Raw genomic sequence first — 22822 nt, 5'->3', positions numbered from 1 at the left:
ATGCACCATCTATTTTCTCTTTCTCATCTTAGATGCCTGAGGCCTTGAAGCTTATTTGACCCTCTAAATCCATATTTATTAACGTAAACATAATTTTGCCAGAGTTGAATTGTCTCAGTGAGATTTCATAGCCACAAGCAACCATGAAACTGTCTTTTGTCCCATCTTGGGAGCCACCAGAACTGATTAAGTAGATGATGGAAACTGCTGGTCCCGTTAATGTTGTGGTTATTCGAGAGAGAGCACCCTGAGGGTGAGGATGGGTTGACCTGCAGGTTTATTTCTGTATGGAGTTCCACCAGGGCCGGCCTAACTCAGAGGTAAATTGGAATTGCCACAGGAAGCCCTTCAAAGAGGGCTTTTGTCATGTTTTAGCTGCACAGCACTCACCTTGGCCTTCTGCTAGAACCCCATCTCCCTTCTGGAAGCGCCCAGTGGGCAAATGGCAAAAAGGCAGGTCCTGGTGCAGATTTCCTAACCTGGCAGCCAAGGAAACTAGATCTTCCTCTGTCTGCACTCCAGTTCAACGAGGGGACAGGTCCAGGGCCTCGACTTGACTCTGGGATACCTGCACGCCCTTGCCCTCAGAGTGGAGAGAGTGGTGTGGTGAGCTGGAGGAGGGAACGTTTGAAAGTCAGAACCATCCAGGTAGCAGTGGGGTGCCACACAGACATGACGGGTGCATGACACGGTCCTGGCTGTGTTTGCCCCTGGTGGCTTCTCTTGTTTCCTATTCATTTTCTAAGCCTGCTTCCTAGAGCCACTTTTTTCCTCCTTCTGTCCTGAGAGGCCTGATTCGGTCAGGAATCAGTATGGCCCTCCATGTAACTTGGGAATATCCTAGCTGGTCCATCAGCCAGTGCTTCCCAACTTCTCTTCATGTGATAAAGTACACGAAGATGATAATGTTGGTGTGGCCCCCAGGGTCGACGTTTATGAGGCTGCTCAAGGTTTGAGGTCACCAATGCAGAGGCTCAGGCTGCTGTGAGGGCTTGCTCACTATGTGTACGGATTGGTTATGAAGTTGTGGTCCGGGGAGCCACTATGACCTTCTCCTTTTGCCACTGATTGGTTTAGCATAAACAAATGACCCAGCTCTGGCTAATGGAGGTGGGGGGGCCAATTTGCTGACGCATTTCTCGGAAAAACTCTCTTTACTCTTAAAAAGAGACATAGAAGAAAGAGATGGTCCTTTTGAAGTAGGCATGTGATGCCTGAAAGAGTGACAGGGGATATTGCAACCAGGAGGGAATGTTAGCTTGAGGAGAACATGCTGAGTGGAAAAATAGAAGGAACCTGGGGCTTTGATGGCATTAATAATATGTAGACCTCACCAACCTTGGAACAAACCTACCTTTAGATACTGAGATAATGGATCCATGTCATTTTTTTGTTAAGATTTATTTACTTATTTATTTGAGAGAGCGAGATTGAGAGTACAAGCGGGAGGAGGGGCAGAGACGGAGAGAGAGAGAGAATCTCAAGCAGACTCCCCACTAACTCGAGCCCAAGGTGGGACTAGATCTCATGACCCTGAGATCATGACTTGAGCCAAAACCAAGAATCAGTGGGTCAACTGACTGAGCCACCCAGGTGCCCCATGGATCCATATTATGAAAATTATTTTCACTTTTTGTTTATTACTTACTGCAGAAAGTTTCTGACGTAATATCTGCTCGGGACTTGAAAATCAGGACTTACAGAAGAGTTGTCCAACCCAAAAAGTGCTCAAAATAAGAAACTTTTGAGGAAAGAATGGGAAAAGACCTGGATATATATTGGTGAAAAGAAAATGTTTAAGTTCAGAGTAAGATGGATAGAAGTAAAAGAAAACTTTAAAAAAAAAAGTGTTTGCTTTAAAAAGTACAAAGTTTCCTTATTAATATGATCGTAGTCTTGACGGGATATATTTGCTAGCATTGCAGCAAAATATTAGAGAAAGGGAAGGGATTCTAATTAATAATCGCAAGATGCAAAAGAGCATACAAGTCAGAAGCCTGAACCCTGGAGCCAAGGTGTTTAAGTTCAGATCCTCCATCAGCTGCTTCCTACCTGTGTGGCTTCATATAAGTTACTTAACCTCTCTCTGCTTCTGTTTTCTCATCTGTAAAGTAAAGATGATGATGATAATAGTCCCTACCTCAAATGTATTGTTGGCTATACACTTACAAAGTATGGGAACAGGATCCAGCATATATTAAGTACTATATAAGTGTTTGCTATTATTATTTACAATTATCATCCAAACCTGTACTCAATACAGATGCTTCTATCACTACATAGTTACTGGAGAGGCTAAATTAAGAAGAACTATAATACCAAGGGTTAGCAAAGACCTCCCATGCATTACTGGTGAGAGTGTAAAATGGTATGGCCTTTTGGAAAATTGTTTGGCAGTTTCTTAAAAAATTAAATATATGTCTACCTTATGATCTGTTATCTCCACTTGTATGTATTAGTCAAAACACATGAAAACATGTATATACATACACACACACACACACACACACCTTGTAAAAGATTATTCATAGAATATTTGTTTATAATACCCCCAAACTGGAAAAAGCTCAGGTCTCCATTCACGAGAGAGTGGATAAATAAACTGGTATATTCATAAAGTAGAATACTACTCAGCAGTAAAAAATGAACGAACTACAAATATACACAACACCATGAATGAATCTCAAGAACATTTTGCTCAGCAAAAGAAGCCAGACATGTAAGACTATATACTGTACAGTTCAATTTGTATGAATTTCTAGAACAGGAAAAACTAAATCTGAACAATAGTTGCTTATGGGGAAAGATTGGCAGAGGTAATTTTCTGGAAATATTCTACATCTTGGTGGGGGAGTGGAAACATAGGTGTATACATTTGTCAAAATTGATCAAATTGTTAATACTGAAAATATGTATATTTTACTATAAAAATCATAACAGAGTTTTTAAAAATGAAACAAAAAGCAATAAGAGATGCTGCACAGGTCTTGGGTAGTGAATACACAAAATGAGCATCTTTTTATCCCAGGTAGCAGGAAGCTATCAAAGACTTCTAGGGTCACGTCCAAAGGACCAGGAGCTGATTCAAAGAACTGGCCAAGATGCAACAGTTCAAACATCAGTAAAGGCAATACTTTTAATGATTTAAAACACATGTAAGGGCACCTGGATGGCTCAGTCGGTTGAGCATCCAACTCTTGATTGTGGCTCAGGTCATGATCTTGGGGTCGGAAGACCAAGCCCCGAGTCAGGCTCCATGAGCGACAGGAAATCGACTCGAGATTCTCTCCCCACCTTTGCCCCACCCCCCACTCACGCAAAAATAAAAATTTAAAAATTTAATTAATTTAAACACATGTAATATATTTAAATACATGTGTTTATAAATACTTAAAAACATATTTTGGCCACCATTGGAAGTGCCAAGTCATTATTGTGAAAACTAGTAAATAAAAAATTAGGCATTTGCTCTGTGTCTCCTATTATGAATTATATCACTGGGTAACCTGTTAGTAGATGAGGGGAAATGTCTCAGTACAGAAATATTCTAGCTAATAAGTAAAGGGTTATAGAATTAGAAAGTCACCATATTGCAACCCTTAATCCATTAAATGATCTAGCTATTGAACTAACTTCACAAAAGAGAAGGCCCTCCTAATAAAAGGACACAAGTGGTAACCTGTGAGACAATCTTGTCAAAGAAGATCCAACTGGACTCTGATCGAGCCTTCAGATTCAACCAATTTGTGGGAAATACAGTGGACAGAGGACCATGTTTAATGACACCACAGAGATGTAATCAACAAAACTCAGATGGTGGAATGTACAGGATAAGCAGTCCAGTTTCTTCAATAAATAAATTGCAGTAAGAGAGAAAATGAGCAAGATGTGTGGAAGGAGAACGTATAGATTAATAGAGACATGAGAAAAATCAACAAATTGCAGTGTGGACCTTTTCTGCATCAACATTCAAACTTGAAAAAAAACATTAATGAGACAATTGGAAATTTGAGCACTAACTGGAAATCTGATGATATTAAGGAATATTGTTAGATAGATAGATAGATAGATAGATAGATAGATATACACACATTTTAGGTAATTGGGGTTAGACTTTTAAAAAGAGTCCTTTTATATTGAAATATTCACAGATGAAAAGTATTTGAATGCTTAGATTTGCTTCAAAGTTAAAGGACAGAGGACAGAAATTGAGTGATAATATTAATAAAACAAGATTAGCCATGTGTTCATACCTGTTGAAAGTGGGTGAGGGATACATGCAGGTTCATTGAACCAGTCTGTCACTTTTTTAAGTGCTTGAAATTTTCCATCATGAAAAGTTTTGTTTTGTTTTGTTTTTAAAGACATGCAAAGAGAGAGGGAAAGGGGAAAACAAAACAAAACACCAGACTGTGCAGAAATACAGGAAGGAACCTAGCAGCATGCCTGAACACTAACCCCTGCATGCATTTCTCATGGGTCTGCAACAGCCAAGTGTATTTAAGAATGTAAGCCCCGGGTTCGAATCCTGTTCTACATCCAACTGGTGGGGAGGACCTCCTGGTGCCAGACTCCCTAGGGCTCAGTTTCTCCTTTATAAGATGGAGATGAACTAGTCCCCACTTGGGAAGGTTTTTGTCGGGATGAAAGAAGATAATCTGCGTCAAGCACGGGGTCTAGTACCTGGTACCGGTTAGCACTCAGTAAATGTGGGCTCTTGGCTATTATTTTATTGAATGTAGTCTTTAAAATGAGAACATTAGAAGTGAATACATGCACTTTTAGGTGGATGTTGGAGCCTCTTGGGTGACTTTTGAACTTCAAAGGCCTTTTTGGTTCCGTTTCTCGAACACAGGAATGAGATCAGTTTTTGCAGTATTCATGTCCATCACCTACAAAACTGCATGTGCCTTATGGTGACACTGAGCCCACCCCCTGAAGCAGACAGTAAGGGAAACCCTCACGTTGCTTACCTTTCTCCCTACCTCTTTTTTACCTCTGTTTTTCCATTTATCGTTAAGAAAGCAAGAGAATCTGGCTGGAACAAGAAACTTCCCTCTTTTTTCTTCCTGGAGGGGAACATGAGTAACGCACTTTTCCATCAGGGTTGTTTTTCCTGGACATGGTGTCCCCCCTCCAACTGCTACAACATGTGATCCTGAAGGAGACCTTAAATAAACTTCAGATGTTCCTTATCGGGCAGCGACGCTGTCCCAGCTTCTAATAAATTATGAAGTCGTTTTCTGTATTCGGTGTTCTTCCTTTGAGAACAGAAGTTCTGTTCATTCATGGGAATAGGTGAGAGCTTGCCGTGTGCTGTGTGTTACATAGCCTTGAACAAGGCAGAGGAGGAGGCCCATGCCCGGCTCCTTCATCCCCTCCAGGCCTCCCCAGAGGCTCGCCATCACCACCCAGAACCCTCCATTTTTCTTTAGCACGTCCTCCTGCTTTCCTCGTGAGTCTTTCCCTTATCTGAAACTACGTTTAGTTATTCATTTATGTATTTTTTTTTATTTCTTCTGCCCCACGGATGTCTCTCCTTTTCACCCTTGCTCCCCCACCACCTAGCCCAGTACCCAGAGAACCAGCTCCAGAACCAGGCTATGATTTGTAGGACCCAGTGCAAAAAAGAAATTGTGGGGGCCCCTGTTCAGAAACTATTAAGAATTACAAGACAGCAGAGAATGACCTCAAACGTGGGCCATTTCTGAGCTTGGGATCCTGGAGGACTACACTGGTCATATGCTCATTATTATTAGGCCTCACACCTAACAGACACCCAAAAAATAGTTATTGAGTGAATGTAAATCTAAGAAAAACCAAGTATCCAAAGAGCTCCGACGTACAAATTGATACGAGATTAAGAACAGAAACCAGCATGTATATGAAAGGGATGCATACTTTCTTAACCGTGGGGTTGGCCGTGAGGTGAAAAATAAAATGATCCCTCTGCTCTCCTTGCGAAACACCAATCTAGACCGCAAAATACCTTGAGAGTCTGGACCCGAGCATCTTCACCCTGACTTCCCTCACAGGGCCCTGTGCTTATGCCGTGCTCGGTGACCTGAATCGATTCTATAGGAGGAAGGAGAGCAGGATGAGGAGTAATGAAGGAAATGCACCTTTCTTTAGTGCAGATCTCACTGAATTTAGGAGATGAGCCGGCCTTCAAGGTTGTCCTCTCAGTTTATGACAAATGATTCAGAGCGAGGCTCAGTCATCAGAGTTTTAGAAACCTCATACATTGCCTGGGATGGGATGTTATGATGTGTCTGGCATTCATTAGGTATATAAAGTGTTCTGTGATCGTCTGGGGATAAATGCAAAGCTCTTCACAAAGATTGCTAAGACCCTATATACCTTTAAAAATCAAGACTATGCTATCATATCTTTTCCCCTAAATTGGTGGACATATTTCCCTGGTCCTGCTTCCAGCAGTGGTGGAAATCCCCACAGGGTCACCAGTATGCTAGTCCAGGCTCACTAGTTAGTTGGTCATGTGATGGTGTCACAGTTTGCATTTTGTAGGCATAATTTCACATATGTTTGTACTTCATTGGGACCTATTCCAGAGTATAATTTCCTTTCCACTGGGACTCCTTACCAGGGCTCCCGAAAGTCTGCATTCCTAGATCCAGGTTCATCCCTGCCCAGTCTCTGGCTGCCTGGCTGGAGCCGTTTGGAAGAGTTGTTTCAAGTTGGATGTAGGGTGAGCTTTACTGCTCTTCCTGTTTGGGCCTTGGATTGCCAGTTTTCTAGGACCAGTTCCTAACTGATTCACAGAACTTCTTTTTTTTTTTTTTTAAGATTTTATTTATTTGTTTGACAGAGTTAGTTAGCGAGAGCAGGAACACAAATGGGGGAGTGGGAGAGGGAGAAGCAGGCTTCCCGCCGAGCAGGGAGCCCGATGCGGGGCTGGATCCCAGGACCCTGGGATCATGACCTGAGCCGAAGGCAGACGCTTAACGACTGAGCCACCCAGGTGCCCTCAGAACTTCTATCTGATACCTGAGTACTGCAGGAATTATTCCTTTCCCTAAGATGGTATCCCTGGCACTGAGATTGCCCTGTGATTTGCACCCGGAGCCCCCCAAGGTCCCCAGTTCTGGGTTGATAAGCAACCCCGTTGTGGATCAGCATTGGTCACCTGGCTAATGGCATCTAATTATTGCTATCCGTTCTCCCACAAATGGATGTGTTTTGTTTGCTAATGAATTCTTTTTTTTAGTTTTTATTTTTTTATATTTTTAATTTAAATTCAATTAATTAACATACAATGTATTGTTGGTTTCAGAGGTGGAGGTCACTGAATTCTTTAAAAAAAAATTAAAACTAGCTTGAGCACAAGTGGGAGTTAGAGTGATTCAGACAGTCTTTGAAGTCTGTCTCTCTCCCACTCTTCTGCCCAGCATGAGGTACCCTGGTAGCCCCAGACTCATCACAGGAGCGTTAAAATTCCAGAACAAAAACAAACACACTTCTCCAATCCCTATAACTGAGTATGGGGTAGAGTGGTTTGGTTTTTTTTTTTTTTTTTTATTTCTTAATCGTATGTTTATTACATAATGGAGGGGGGGGGGGGGGGGGGGGGGGGTGGGGTGCGGGAGATAAGGTTAATCTCACCCTAATCATGTGGATGGTACCCTCCTAGAAAAGCAGGGATCTGTGATTAGGAAGGGTAAATCAGGCTCTGAACAGGCAAAACCGACAGACACTCTGACAGTCACCTCGTTTTAACTCTCCCATGTGCTCGCATCTCAATAACCTGGCCTTGCCCCACCCTTGTATTTAGAATGTCGGCCTTCACCTGGACCTTCGAGCTGGCCTGGCCTCCTGGTTTTAGCCCATCCTGTTGCCTCAACTCTGAAACTGGTTATCAAAACTCTGATTGTCCTTCAACATGAGAAACTTCTTCCCATACAGTTGGCAATGTCCCATTAATTCTCTCAGGAGACTCTCCAATGCAGTAAGAAAAGTTGCCATTTATGGAGTTTTTACTGCTATATATATACAAATAGAAAGTCCCCCAAAATATAAATTCTCCATTTTCCCAGTAAGAAGATTCAAAACCAAAAATTCAAGTTTGGGGCCAACTTGAATATATACAAATTTAAGAATGCAGATTCCACCTCAACAAATGAATGGATAAAGAAGATGTGGTATATATACACAATGGAATATTATGCAGCCATCAAAAGGAATGAGATCTTGCCATTTGCAACGACGTGAATGGAACTGGAGGGTGTTATGCTGAGTGAAATAAGTCAATCAGAGAAAGACATGTATCATATGACCTCACTGATATGAGGAATTCTTAATCTCAGGAAACAAACTGAGTGTTGCTGGAGTGATGGGGGGTGGGAGGGATGGGGTGGCTGGGTGATGGACACTGGGTAGGGTATGTGCTATGGTGAGCGCTGTGAATTGTGCAAGACTTTTGAATCATAAATCTGTACTTCTGAAACAAATAATGCAACATATGTTAAGAAAAAAGAAAAAGAAGAAGATAGCAGGAGGGGAAGAATAAAGGGGAGTAAGTCAGAGGGGAAGACGAACCATTAGAGACAATGGACTCTGAAAAACAAACTGAGGGTTCTAGAGGGGAGGGGGGTGGGGGGATGGGTTAGCCTGGTGATGGGTATTAAAGAGGGCACGTTCTGCATGGAGCACTGGGTGTTATGCACAAACAATGAATCATGGAACACTACATCAAAAACTAATGATGTAATGTATGGTGATTAACATAACAATAAAAAATTAAAAAAAAATGCAGATTCCGTAGTGGAATATCTCCTAGTATTTCAGATCATTTTATCTCTAGATTGAGAATTTGAGTGATTGTTGCCTGGCACTCCCCCTCTTTATGCAGTGGTTTTTCTCAGCCTCTTCCCCTGCATCTGTGCATTGGCCCTGAGACAGAAGCCCATCTTTGAGTCACCCTCATGGCTATCCCAACCACATCGTCACTCTCGCCTAAGACATGGGAGCGACAGCACTTTTTTGAATCTCCATATGTCATATTTCATTGGAAAAATGATTTCATGAAAAAAAATGATTGCATGACATTTTTTTTTTCCTTTTCCCATCCATCCTGTAGGTGCACATGAATGGTCTTCCAGCATAACCACCTGCTGCATGACCTTTTATTTATTTTTTTAAATATTTATTTATTTATTTGAGAGAGAGAGAGAGCATGTGAGTGGGGGGAGGGGCAGAGGAAGAGAGAGAGAGAATCTCCAGCAGACTACCCCCGAGTGCAGAGCCCAACACGGGGCTTATCTCATGACCTTGAGATCATGACCTGAGCCAAAATCAAGAGTTGGACGCTGAACCAACTGAGCCCCCCAGGCGCCCCTAAAAGCCTTTTTTAAAGTGATGTATAAGTAACTCATTTATTCTAACATCCAGCCCCTCCAATTGTGAGGTCACATGCCCACAAATAATTACCAAGTCTGTATTGAATTCTTTGCCACCTTTTCCACTGATTTTATCAAGTGACCTGAATAAGCATCCAAACTTGGCATTGATTGAAGTTGTTTTAGGCTATTGTGTCTTCCCAGATTGTATATTGTGGTTCAAAGTAATCAGAGTCTTTGAAAGGACTTCAAGGTAAAGCCACTCCCTCACTGCGCAGGGGTAAGATATTTTTTTGGTAGAGGGAAGGAGGAAGACTTCCTCATTAAATACATGTGTTATATGCCTATCTACCTAGTAAATTCTTTGTGTTCTTCATGCATTGTCTCATTTAATTCCTCCAACGCCCTTAAAAAGATGGGGATTTTTATTTCCACCTTACTAAAAAAGAAACAGATTCTCAGAGAGGTCAAGAAACGTTCCCAAGGACACACAGGTATAAAACCCCAGGTTTGACTCTAGAATTCACATCCTTAACTGTACCACACACTTGCACAAAATTTCAGAAGGTTCTTTTTTTTGGGGGGGGGAGCATTGTACCATGACACAAGCTCTTACTTAACCATTCTAAAAATAACACACAGATTTATTATTTTTCCTGGATTCTGTATATTTTTCTTTCTGCCCCACCTTGGAGTATAACATACTACAATTATTCCCTATCCATTGAGTAATTTCAATAGTAATGCTTCTGTTCAATGCAAATGATGAAATAGATCCGTTTTTGAGACCACAGTGATCCTGCCAAGATTTTTTGTTTGTGTCTGGCATCTCTGCTATTGATAGTACTGAGGTTGTCTCATGGAATTCTGAGTTTCTTTCCAAGTGTAAAAGCTAGTGACATGAGATGGGTGTGGGGACACAGTTGAGTTCAGTATTCCTTCTGCGTGTATGCATTCGGTCGCCTGCCTTGTGCAGAACATACACAGACTGAAGAGCCGAAATTGAAGTGTGGAATCTTCAATCGCCTAGCCCATGGCTGAATAATGATGCATCCCACGTCATGCATCATCAGTGAAGTTCAGAGAACAGTAAACAACATTTCATCCTGTGTTTTAAAGATGTAATGAAGAAAAACTTTAGGTACCCAAAAGAAATAGAACTTTGGGGTTATTTTTTTCCCCATGGCTCTCCTGACTCATGTTGAAAGGCTTTTGTTTCTAATCAAAGCAACAAACGGTAAGGTCATTTCCTTGCGATTATATGGCAGCGGAAGGCGTCAGGGTTTTCAGATCCCTACTTCCACCAGCTTTTATTTGGAGAAAACACACACACACACACACACACACACACACACACACACACACACACCACAAGCGCTTAATACATGTGTCCTTTGTCCTGCACATTCTCTCCAGTCCCTTTAAATGAGCCGAGATCATGATTTGGAGGTAAGAACAATTTCTCTTATAATGTTCTGACTACAGACAGTATAATGGTGCTTTGTGGCTCTCACTGGTATTCTTAGCCGAATCCTGGGCAGATTTTAATATTTTACTGGGGTGGAGTCCTCTAAGTACTAATATTCCAGAATCTGACTTTCAGAAAAGGAAACTCCAAGGAAAGTTCATCTCTGCTCTTTCCAAAAAATTACTCTTTCAAAAAAGATTTGGCTATGCTCCAGTTTGATACCAAAAAGGAGATGGTCCTTAACACCTATCTTTTGGAGGGTTTTCCTGTCATTGTTTTAAATGCGATCTCTGCTGCCTTAAAGGTCCTAAAAGACTGATTTCTTGTTTTCACTTTGGAACTTATCAATTGTTGAAGTGTGTCCTTCTACCTTACCGCTCCCTTCCCCCACATACCCTTGTTCTTTTCTTTCTTACTTTCTTTTTTTGTGGTTGTTAATTTTAAAGGCTCGAGCTCCTTTATGGATATGGAAAGGACAGGGAGAGGGCAGGAACTGTGTCATAAGCAGCACGAAAATGCTTTTGGATTTCCAGTTGTTAATCATGTCCTCGGTATAATGTGTGTGGCGAGTGCTTCTCTATCTTTGTGAGCTCTTGGCAGCAAAGATTCTGTGGGGATCTAGAACTCATTAGTAGCCTTTCTAAAAGGACCTATTAATGTTCATCCCTGTCTTGCCTGGAAAAAGAAGCAGGAAAAGTGATTTCTGTCCCCGAGTCTAGTTTTGGTGAAGACCACAATGTGATCAGAATTCAGCAGCTCAAGGCAGTGACCTTGGGAATATCATTTTGGGGAATGGCTGTTAATTAATTCATAAAACTTCTATGATTTGTCAGAGGAAGTTCTACATCCTAATTTAAGGGAAGCTTTTTTTTTCTTTCCTCCCTTGTAATGCGGTGTTGGTAAACTCATCAAGTTTAACTCCAAGTGTCCATTTTTTTTTTCCGATAGGTAGATGTCGGAGATGGAGGAGGGGAGGAAAATCTGGGTTGACTTCAGAAAACAAAGGAAATTGTCTCATCCAGGAGACTGCAAAACCCTTGGGTATAGAAGGAAGTCTGTGGAGGAAGTGGGTAGGATTGGGTACAGAAGAGAAACATCAAGGAAATAAATACATCACAATAGGCACTGGGATAATACCCCCTTGCCATAATGTAATACCACAGAGTGGCCTGAGAAATGAATTTTCAGCGCTCTCTAAGTTAATTCTATCTAAAGGTATCTTATGATCTGAAGGAGTAGAAAGGAATATAATCTTAACCAAAATGTAGTCCTTTGGCCTGGTTCTCAGACCGGCATTATGGTGACCCAGGGCTTCGCATTAGATGATCCTGTTCTTTAGATTCAGACCATAAGACCTCTCTAGAAGTGAGGCTCTCTTGCAACGCGGCCTCTTCAGGAATCAGAAACTACGTTTCTTAGTAGAAGATCTAAAATATTCCCAGACATTCCAAATTCCAGTCCAGAGCGTTTTCTGTGTGTTCCGGGGAACCATTTATTTGACCTTCCATTTGGAGCGTATAGGAAAGTGGTGGCTACTAGAATGGGGGTTCTTCCTGACAGATACCATGCCCTCCACCCCACCCTCCACCCCACCCCCTCCCCAGCCATGGGGCAAGTGCAAGTGGTCAAGAACTGCTGGGAGGGAGGGGATGGGTGGTGGACAAGGACCACTGGTTGAGTAGAATTGTAAAATAAGTTCATGCCATGGAATATTTGAGCCCAAAGAAACCTTTTAAGTTTCCCCAGTCCCTTCATTCTATTACCAACAGGATTAAAATCCAGAGTCGTGGGGGAATGTTTCTAAGATCTCATCTCCCATTAAAGGCAGGGCACAGCCTAGAATCTCCAGAGTCCTGATTCTATACTCTGTCCAGCACTGTGTCGTTTCTAGGACCAGCTGATTGCTTTGTCTAATTTCCAGCATCTCTGAATTACATGCAACTAGGGTTATTTCTAACTTGGACTAAAAATGCCCAAATGAAGTTTTGCTTCTTATTATGCACTGCTTACAGCTGTTGGCAAAAACCCATAGGCAAGTGCATGAAAGACCCCAAGAAAAGGAACCGGCCGCCTTGTCACTTTCACCACAAGCTGTGGTCCTAGGTAAAAATATACTCAAACACTTTCTCTTTGCTTTGAAAATATTGTAGGAACCGAAAAATATCAGTGAGCTCTTAGTAAAGGCCTGTCTTAAGATCATAGTTCAAGTAGGAGACTTTGTTTGTCCCTGAGATGGATTTCATGAAACTCCAATTAAGACCTTTTTATTTTTTTCACTTGATGCTGAAAAACTGCAAAAATTTTTAAATGAAAGACTTTTTTAAACTAGAAAGAAAAAGCTGAATATAGGCTAAAATATACGTTAACATATGTTAACCTGGCAAAACAGTTTATCATTCCAATAAAAGCAAGTAAAGAAAAGTAAGATATTGGGCACATTGTTTATTTTAGAGTTTTTTTCTCCCCCCAAAGGAAGTCTTTGTAGATGAGGCTGTAAAGATATGTTCACTTCTGTTCTCTTCTATTGGTTTATTTTCTCTTTTGGTTTTGTTTTCCTCTGTCTTTGAGAGTTAGAATGAACAAGTCAGCAGAACTTGTATTTATTTTCAAGATTTTACTGAATACCACCTTTTCCATTTGATGTGTTTAGATTCAGGTTTTCCAGTCAGGAATGGAATTCGGCCGGAAGCTGACCTTCTGTAACAGAGCATCTTTATCTGGTAGAGCAGTGGGACGGGGCCGAACGGTGCAGTGGACAGAGAGGGGATGGATTGTAGGTCTGACTCGGCGACTTAATGATAAGCTCTGTGGCCTCAGGGGAGCTCATTCTTCCCAACCAGACCTCCAAGCCCACTTTCGTGGGTGAAGAAGTTAGACTCCTGCTGAGGCTCCTTTCCAGCTTTGAAATGTTCCACCTCTAATTAATTGCAGTGACTTCCCTGTCACCCGGAAGGAAAACGGCAGCTCTCTCTGCCTCTCTTCTCTGCTTCACCTCCATCTCTCTCTCTCTCGTTCCTCTCGTTCTCCTCCTTCTCTCCCTTCTTCCTTCCTCTCCACTGATACTTTCCTTTTCACCTAGGAAGGAGTTGAGGGCATGGGCTCCAATGACCCAGCTGCGGGGAGACCCAGTGGCAGGAGAGAAAGAGCAGACTAAGTCAGGCCAAGTGGGAAATGGCAGAATGACTGAACCTACAAACTGGAATCAGACGCCGGGATGCTCTCTAGGAAGAAATCAGGAACTTGTGAAGAGTGGAGGCAGCTCTTGTCCTGAAATGGGACACTGCTCCTTGGGTTCCAAATTCTTTAGAAGTCGGGACGCCTGGGTGGCTCAGTTGGTTAAGCATCCGCCTTCAGCTCAGGTCATGATCCCAGGGTCCTGGGATCAAGCCCCCCATCGGGCTCCTTGCTCCGCAGGGAGCCTGCTTCTCCCTTTCCCTCTGCCTGCCTGCCGCTCCCCGAGCATGTGCTCTCTCTCTCACTATCTCTCTCTGTGTGTCAAATCAATAAATAAATAAGTAATTCTTTAGAAGTCAACACCTATTTCCCCCATATGTGCTGCCTCGGTGATGGGCCAGGCAGGGGCTCACAAGGGTGAATGAGGTGCATCCACTGCGCGCTTAGGAAGCCTGGGCCAGCAGGAGAGTGCAAACAGGAACTCTCCAGTGACTCTCTGGAGCTCCTGCAAGCTTGACTTGTAGTTCACTTGCCACTCACTCTTGGGGAGTGCAAAAGCTCTTGACGGGAAATGGCCGTGAGTAGTGGAATTTAATTAACCTGATTTTGAAGTCAAAGGATTAAACCGACAGGGGTGCATTTGGGTAGACGTCAGACAATGTCAGCTACAACCAGTGGTGATGCCAACACATTCAGCTGCCCATTGGTAAAGGTTCTGTTTTTGATAGGCTCTGCCTCAATGAAACCAGAGCGAGAGGAAGTGGTGAGAGGGCAGTGTTCTGCATCTTCACCTGGAAACCTTGCTTTGCCTCTTAGGAGCTGAGTGACCACCTCTGACCATCTGATGGGGCTAGTTAAAATCGCCTTATAAGGTCGTTGAGGGAATTAGAGCTAGCCTCTGGCACTGAAGCCACACCTAATAAAAGGCAGTTAATATTATTTAATAATATTATTATTATTATCTAGCCCAAGTGCAGGAAATGAAGTGTCAGGAAAATAGGCAGACACCACCTGCAGATCGAGTGTGTGCAGTAATAAATGGGTCATTTTCTTTAGGGCCCTTCATGTTCACAATAGCATAAATATAAACCAGTTATCGGCCATCCCACATTCGGATCTCTGCACATCTTGCCGCTTTAAGAATATATACCAGCCTTCCATCGTTTCGGACACATGGGCTTCCCTGAGCCCGTAGTCACTTGTCTGGATTTCACCAGGCGCAGGTCCACAAATAAGTGATCACAATGTGTCCATTGCAGCCTTCCATCTTGGGCTTGAGGTCAAGGGTCCATCTTTTTAAGGACCTGGTTCTAAACCACTTGGGTGGTTTAGAAGGATACGGACCCAATACAAATCTGATCAAAGTTATAGAAAGTGTTCCTGGCAAGAGTCTCACCAGCACATTGTGCTTATATTGGGGGAGGGGGTGATCTTTTCAAACCTCTCTCACCTCAGTAGAACTGTGAGAGGTCTGTCTCTGTAGCCCAGCTAAAGAACTGGAATAAACAGTGTCTTTCAGAGACATGGTGAGAAACTAGTTGACCTCTATGTGATGCCCAAGAAATGAGTTTTTCTGGAACCTTCTTTCAGCCCCTAGAAGTGTGGTGTCCCAGAATTGACATGAGCTCCATAGAAGGCATTTGGGATCTAAGAGCCAAGTTCTGCCCCTCCTCCTCTGCAGCTATTTATACTGCTCCTCTGGGAGCAGGCGTGAGAACTTCAGCAACAAGCAGGGTGTGGAGGAGGCAGGCTCCCTCTTGGTACTTGGCCTTGTGTTGAGTTGAGAGTCAGGTCACTCTAGTGGGACCTGAAGGTAATTGCTCTGCTCACCATTAGAATTGCCGTCCTGCTTCAGGGATTCATCTGAAAATCTGCAGAGATTTTGCAGCAACCGCTACATTTGAGATGGAGCAGTGGGATGTTGTTTGTGGTAACCGTGTACATCCCCAAGCGCCCACCTCGCAGTGCAAACACCCCTCTTTATTAGAGCAAGTACTGAGGTCCAACACGCCCTCCAAATCTTGCTTTGCATTAATTATATAATTTTTTTCTTCTTTTTAAAATAAACTACTCATCAACTAGTAATCCTTTTAAATATTTTCTATGAAAAAAAGGCTATATTGCTTCTCAATTTTTAAAAAATAAATGAAGCAACTCCATTTTTTCATTCAACTGATGTTTACTGAGCGACTGGTTTTACAGAGTGCGTGCTCCAAGCTGAGGAAAAGGGATTAAGAGACAGCTAGGGTCCCTGGAGGAAGATACTGTAAACAAGGTACATCGTTATTTAATTACAATTGTGAAAAGTACTGCAAAGAGAAGTACAGAGAGCTTAAAGAAAAAGTAACACTCATAATAACAGTTACAGAGCCCAGAGCTCTTCCAGATACTCTATGTACACCAGCTCGTTTAAACCTCAGAGCAGGGCACCACTATTTTGTCCATTATGCAGATCAGAAAACTGAGTAACAAAGGGATGAGGTCCTCTGCCCCTGATTGTGCTGCTAGCAAATTAACTGAATCAGGATTTGAGCCCCAGGCAATGTGACTCTCAAGTCTTCCATCATAACAACTACACAGTTTGTGGCTTCAATGGTAAAATGACTTTTAATCTGTATTTTTAAGGATAAATTGGGTTAGTCCAGCTTGGTTAGGGTGTACATTCCCTACTCTCTTGTGCTTTGAGGTGGGAAGGAGATCACATAGAGGAAAAACTAGAAGAGGACCAGGTGGCTGGAGCCCAGAGAGGGAGGGGACGGCTGGGCAGGAAGCAGGGGGGCAGGGCGAGGTGGGTGGCATTAGGGATGGGCGCTTTAGGTCAGTTCTGAAGGTAAACCCCTCCATCAAGACCCTCTCGGGAACCTTCCATGCCTGTGATATAAAGACACTGAGTGGAGTTCTCCTGAGCTGGCATGATTCTTTCCTATCAACTTACTATTATGTATAGAAAACACCCTGCTTAATGATGTTTTATGTGTATCATCAACCTGACCCATTGACATCTTTTCTAAGCCAAACTTGTTTTCCGCCTTCCCTGGGGCCCACAGAACTGCCCATTCCGTTATGGTTCACATAGCCATGTTGTACCTGTGGCAGGTTCAATCATCATCATCAGCGTCATCCTCCTCCTCCTCCTCATGGCTCACACTTTGTGGCAGGCACTGTGTGGGGTACTTTCCATGCATTCTAATGTTTCAGCCTCAAATCCATGAGGTAGGTAGGTAGGTGCTGTTACTATCTGTATTTTTCAGATAAAGGAACCAATTTACAGGTATTCATTCACTCACTGCCCAGCATCCCACCAGCAGTCAGGTCTTGTAGCCCAGGTTGCCTGGTGTCGAAGTCCAAGCATGCTTAACCCTACACTGTGGGTTGCCTCCCTGCCTAGGGCACTTCCTATTAGACAGATGTGAAAACCATCGAAAGTTAATGATAGACCTGATTCTAAAGCTTGGTTTTTACATTAACTTTCCTTTCCTAGGCCAACAGTTAAATCTCTGGTAAAAAAGAGAAAGAAGGGGAACTGAATAGAACACCGTGGACTTTCACCATGACCTAAAGCAGCCTTGTAAACATGTTACAGGTTTACTAGCCCACAGAGATACTTTACCAGCCCCCCAGCAGCCAAATCGGTTAACACTGGCAAAAATAGAGGGATCTAAAGGGGGTGGGGAATCTGTATTTGGATACTAACCAGTGGGTGGTTGAAAAAGAGAAAGAAGGGGCAAAACTGAACAGTTTTAATAATTATTGGGTCCTTACTATGTGCCAAGCACTGTGCTAAGTTCTTTACATGTATTCATTCATTTTATCCTCTTTACAAACTTATGAAGTTGGTCTCAGTCGTATCTCCATGTCACAGATACAAACCGGAAGACTGTTTCTCCTTCTTCCATTTTTGCCTCTCCTTGCCCTACTCTCAGAGTAACCAGATTTTTCTTTTGTAAGTGTCCCCAGATCATGTCTCCCCCATACCAAAAAGCCTCCGATAGCCTTCTCCTGCATTTAAAATAAAGCCCGTGCTCCTTACCATGGCCCACAGTGAAGTAAATGACATAGCCCCGTGTTTTCCAGACTTCAGTATGTATCAGAGTGACCCGGAGGGCTTGCTATAACAGATGGCTGAGCACCACTGTGCATTTCTAGCAAGCTGTGGTTGGTAGGGAACACACTTTGAGGACCACTGATGAGCCCCTTATTAACTCTGTGACCTTGTCTCCTGTCCTTTTCCTTTGGACCACCCAGCTCCAGCCACCCTTGCTGCCATTTTATTTTTAAACTGTTGATTCTCAGTGGTGAGACTTCACTCCCAAGAGAGTGCACCTTGGTTCTCGAGGGGCAAAAAATACCCCTTAGATATCACAATAGATTGTGGCCCTCCAAAGCTCAACTCCACCCAATAGGGATACAATGTATCTGTGGTATTAAAATTTCGTAGAGGAGGAGGGTATTAGGGGGAAAAATGTCTAGAGAGGCTCCTTAAGAGTGCGATAATGAAAAAAAGTTGTGCAGCATATCTTAAACAAAGCATACTCCTACCACAGGGTATTAGCACTTATTTGGCGCTCTGTCTGGAATGTTCTTTTCCCAGATATTCCCAAGGTTGACTCCTTATCATTCCCATCTCAGATTAAGTATCATTTCCCCAAATAGCCCCTTCCTGACTACTCTAAAGTAATAACTCTCCTGCATCACATTATTCTGTTTTCTTATTTTCCTGGTACTCAGCATGATCTGAAATCATCCTGTGTATTGGTTGGTTTCCTTGTTTGTTGGCTGTCTCCTCCACTAGTGAGCGTGTAAGAAAGGAGCTCCTTAGCTGTGTCCCTGCTGAATATCTAGAGTCTGTGATAAATTCTGGCACCCAACTAGAGCTTGATAAATATTTGTGCATGCATAAATGGATGGTAATCACACAGTTGATAAAGCAGTCATGCTGAGATGTGAAGCCAGGCGTTCAGACTTCAGGCCTCCTGCGTAAGCACCCCTGAAACCCCAGGGTCATTGAGTGAGGGCACCTCGCAGGCATGGTGCTGTGACAATTTACTGGGTCCAGCAGATGACCCCGCTCAACCTGCGTCATCTAACAGGCAGGGGGAAGGAACACATTTTTCCAAAATTTTTTTCCAGGTGGTTGAATTCTAATCCTACCACTTAATTTTCTCCCATGGTTACGACAAGCAGGACAAAAGGGGGAGGAAAACTCCACTAATTTCAGATAAGGAGATCAATGTGAAGGATTATGGATAGTATTATCCTCCCATTTTACAAATGAGAAAACAGTGGCTCAAAAATATTTCACCAAATGCCCGAGGCCCCAGAGCCAGGAATTAAAGAGGCTGTAAAGCACACCATTTTCCTTCTCCTCCCCTGGGACCTCTCCCCGAGGCTGGCACCCTTGACCACAGCCCCATCATCGTTAGAGCGTCAGCCATACCCAGCAACTCACTCGCCCCAGAGCATTTCCTGCATCCCAGGGAATTCTACTGGACACTGATGCGAAAAGATGTGCCCTTTTCACCTCCGCCCTATCTTGATTTAGGAAAACGGGAAGGTCATTTAAAATGACATATCTCATTATCTGTACATCAAAGAAAAATAATTTCTGGTCACTTCCCTTATGGCATCATATTCATCTGTCTGATTCCCCTCCTACCGAACAAAAATGGGCAATTATTATTTTATCCCTGAGAGCCTGACACAGAGTAGGTGCTCAAAAAATACTCATTCACTGTAAAGCAAACAAAATCAGCCAATGAATGAAGCCAGGAAAATGGAGAGTGTTTACAATTTGGTGGAAATTTGGTATTATATAATCAGAGGGAAGAAAGGATAAAATAGAATACCATCCAATTACAGGGGGGGGAAATAGCCCCAATTGGCTTCAATGAAGTTTTTAAACTTTTTTTTAAGATTTTATTTATTTATTTAGAGAGCGAGCACGAGAGGAGGGAGGGGCAGAAGGAGAGAAAGAGAGAGAATCTCAGGCCTCCTTTCGGGGCTCGATCCCAGGACCCTGAGATTATGACCTGAGCCAAAATCAAGAGCTGAATACTTAACCAACTGAGCCACCCAGGTGCCCCAGTGTAGTTTTTGTTAAAAACTTTAACCACTGTGGTTACAGAGGAAGGAGACATGTATAAATTTGAGCAGGAACTAATCAGAGCATCTGTTGGCCATAACACAGAAGGAATGGCATTATAATGAAACAAAACAGAAGTTTTACAAATACTCCTAATTCCAAGCCACAATATTCGTGGAAATCTGGAGGTGACTTCTGTAGGTTCCCCACCTTCAGTCCCTGCCAGGCCCACAGGATCCACTTTTCTTGTTTAAATAAATCACTTCTCTTTGATAAAACTCATCCCTGCTCTAGTGCCTTAAACCCTCCAAGACTCAAAAGATGTCAGTAGGAAGAATAATAGTTCCCAAGCCAGAAAAACCTGGACTTTGATCTCCGGGGCTGTTTTAAAATTCTCCAATTTTTTAAAAAGCGCATTTCTTTTCATTGACTTCAGTCTAATAAAAGGCTTTGGGGACTGGCAGAGTGAGTGAGCACTGGAGGCAGCCAGGACCTCACTGATGGAGAGCACTGCGGATCCCCCAAAGCACCCCTGAGTTGGGAGAGCTACATTCTCTTTACAATTCTAATTTAATGTTAACGGAAGCCTTCCCACTATGAAATGCACAAGAGGAAGCACTGCATGCAGGACCTGCCTTGTATTTTAGTGGGTTTTTTTTTTTCTAACTTTACTTCTGGGTGAATATTTTATAAGGGTCAGGAGATTGGGGCAGGAGAAAGCAGGAGCTCCGGTCTGGAGTCTCAGCTCTGTCTAGCTCTGCAACCACAGAGAAGTCACATCCCTTCTTTGGGCCTCAGTGGCCTCAGCTATGAAATGGGGATATGACACTCTGGCACGTTAAAACGTGTAAAGTTTAAAAGAATCAATAGAAGTGAAGGCACTTTGAAAGTTTAAAGCACTCTGGACAGGCAAGGTGATATTATTCCTAATTAGAACGTTCAGACCAAGTCTGATCTTGCCCGAGCTACCTGCTCCTTTCTCTGCAGAAGAGTACAAAGGCAGAGTAGGATCTGCTCGGCACTGGAACACGGCCTTCAAGGACATCTACTCTGAAGGAGTGTCTAGCAACTGCTTGGTCTTTATTAATGAAAGGTATAATAATATCACTAGAAATTGTATGTACTCTACTAAGCATTTTATGTATATTATCTCATGTGACCCTCCCAGGCCTGGGAAGTGGGTGCTATTATTATTCCCATTTTCAGATGGGGAAAACGAGGCTCAAGAGAAGGGAAGTAACCCAAACAAGGCCACACAGGAACTGAAGAGCAGAGTTGGGGCTTAAACCTAGGTCTGTCTGACTCCGGAGCCTATACTCTTGACCTTCACACTTCTGGAATAATAACGCTATATTTGAAAAAGCAATACAAGCCGCTTCTTATGGAATGCTGACAATGTACAAGGCAAAAATACTCCCATTGCACAGCAGGTACTCAGAGAGTGTAAGCGGCTTGCTTGAAGTTTCCAGCTAGTTAGAGGCAGAGCCAGGCTGGGATGTCATATCCATCTGACTTCTGAGGGGCTGTTCCCAAACCACCGCCCAGCACTAAGTGTTATCACGCCCTACTCCCCTGACTATGATTGAAAAAGCACTAGGAATTCCGGAATGTAATGATTTCCCAATGAGTTTGCAGAAGCCACCATCCAGGCCACTCTTACCAGAAGCATCCATGCTTTTTTAAATGACCCAGCCCCTCACTGCCTTCAGAAAGGTTACTCCAGAACAGCCTCAAGAAGCAAGGCTGAGGCAGGGCCACAGAGGAAAATATTTGGTTCCCTGGATACAGCTGTGCGTGTTGGGTGAGATTTCCTCTCACAAGACTTGTCCCTTCTGCTGGAGGCCGAGCGGAACCGAGATTAAAACGGAGCGGCCATACAAGTGGGGAGAAACTTGCCGACAGAGCAGAATGACATGTGCTCAGTTCTGCTTGTGAATGAAAAAGCTGGAAACATCTTTCACCTATGCCTTAAGGTCACGGCGGCCTCCTGCAGCAGGAGTTCCAATGGTTTGAGAGATTCCAGAAGGACAGCAAGATAGCAACACAGGGGGTTGGGATCTGGCAATTAAGAGGCAAAGGAGTGACCTTGGCAGAAAGAGGGAGAAAACTCAGAAGCGGAGCAGCAGATGGAAATAAAGGGAAATTCATTCATTCCACACGTTTTTAGTAAGCCCCGCGATGGGCTCGGCTCTCTTGTAGGAGCTAGGAGAGTAGCAGTAAGTGAAACTTGCATCCCAGTGGCAAAAGAACCAGGAAAAGCAGATGACATCGAACGTTTTGACAGGAGCATTGCAGTCCTTGGTCGGCAGACCCTCAGCGGTGAGCCTGGTCACTGGCGATTTGGGGAAGCATGATGATAAAGTAGAACAGTTACTTTTTATGTTGACCTCTTGTCTGCCAACCTCGGTGCTCTGTGGGCAGGTATCATGAGTCCCATTGTCGGGATGTGATAAGTGAGTCTTAGGAAAGTTAAGTGGGCTGAGCTTTGGATGCAATTCTGTCTGAATCCAAAGACTACTATTTCATCTTCATCACTGGTAGCTCAGTGGCCTCAGCATCCCGACATAGTGCTCTGAAACTCATCCTTTCTCTGAGATCTCTCACTCCCACTGAACTTCTCCAGGGGTATGCTGGTGCGTCTTTCACAAACAGCTCTCTGGGATAAAGGGTGCCAACGTGTAACATTTGCCAATTTCTGTGGTGTGAAGACCCTCACCTTGGCTGATCTCCTGTTACCACTGT

At 43.2% G+C, this 22822-nt stretch overlaps 1 protein-coding gene across 3 annotated transcripts in view; it reads left to right on the top strand.

Annotated features, from left to right (window-relative positions):
* Window positions 1-22822, top strand: part of FRMD4B (FERM domain containing 4B) — a 315073-nt gene that overhangs the window by 161314 nt on the left and 130937 nt on the right. The window contains exon 1 of one of the 3 annotated variants that reach the window (XM_073901534.1): window positions 10701-10805. The exons of the other annotated variants lie outside the window; for them this stretch is intronic. Within the exon in view, the coding sequence (XP_073757635.1) occupies window positions 10782-10805 (24 nt within the window). The 5' untranslated portion in view covers window positions 10701-10781. Of the gene's footprint in view, window positions 1-10700; window positions 10806-22822 lie in introns of those variants that run through there. 3 annotated transcript variants of the gene reach the window in all.

Source organism: Callorhinus ursinus, unplaced genomic scaffold (genome assembly GCF_003265705.2).
Source record: "Callorhinus ursinus isolate GAN/ISIS: 27379988/994484 unplaced genomic scaffold, GSC_fseal_2.0 scaffold15, whole genome shotgun sequence".
In the NCBI taxonomy this organism is placed as follows: Eukaryota; Metazoa; Chordata; class Mammalia; order Carnivora; family Otariidae; genus Callorhinus; species Callorhinus ursinus.
Note: the sequence above shows the minus strand (reverse complement) of the source record. Positions and strands in the feature narration are given on the sequence as shown.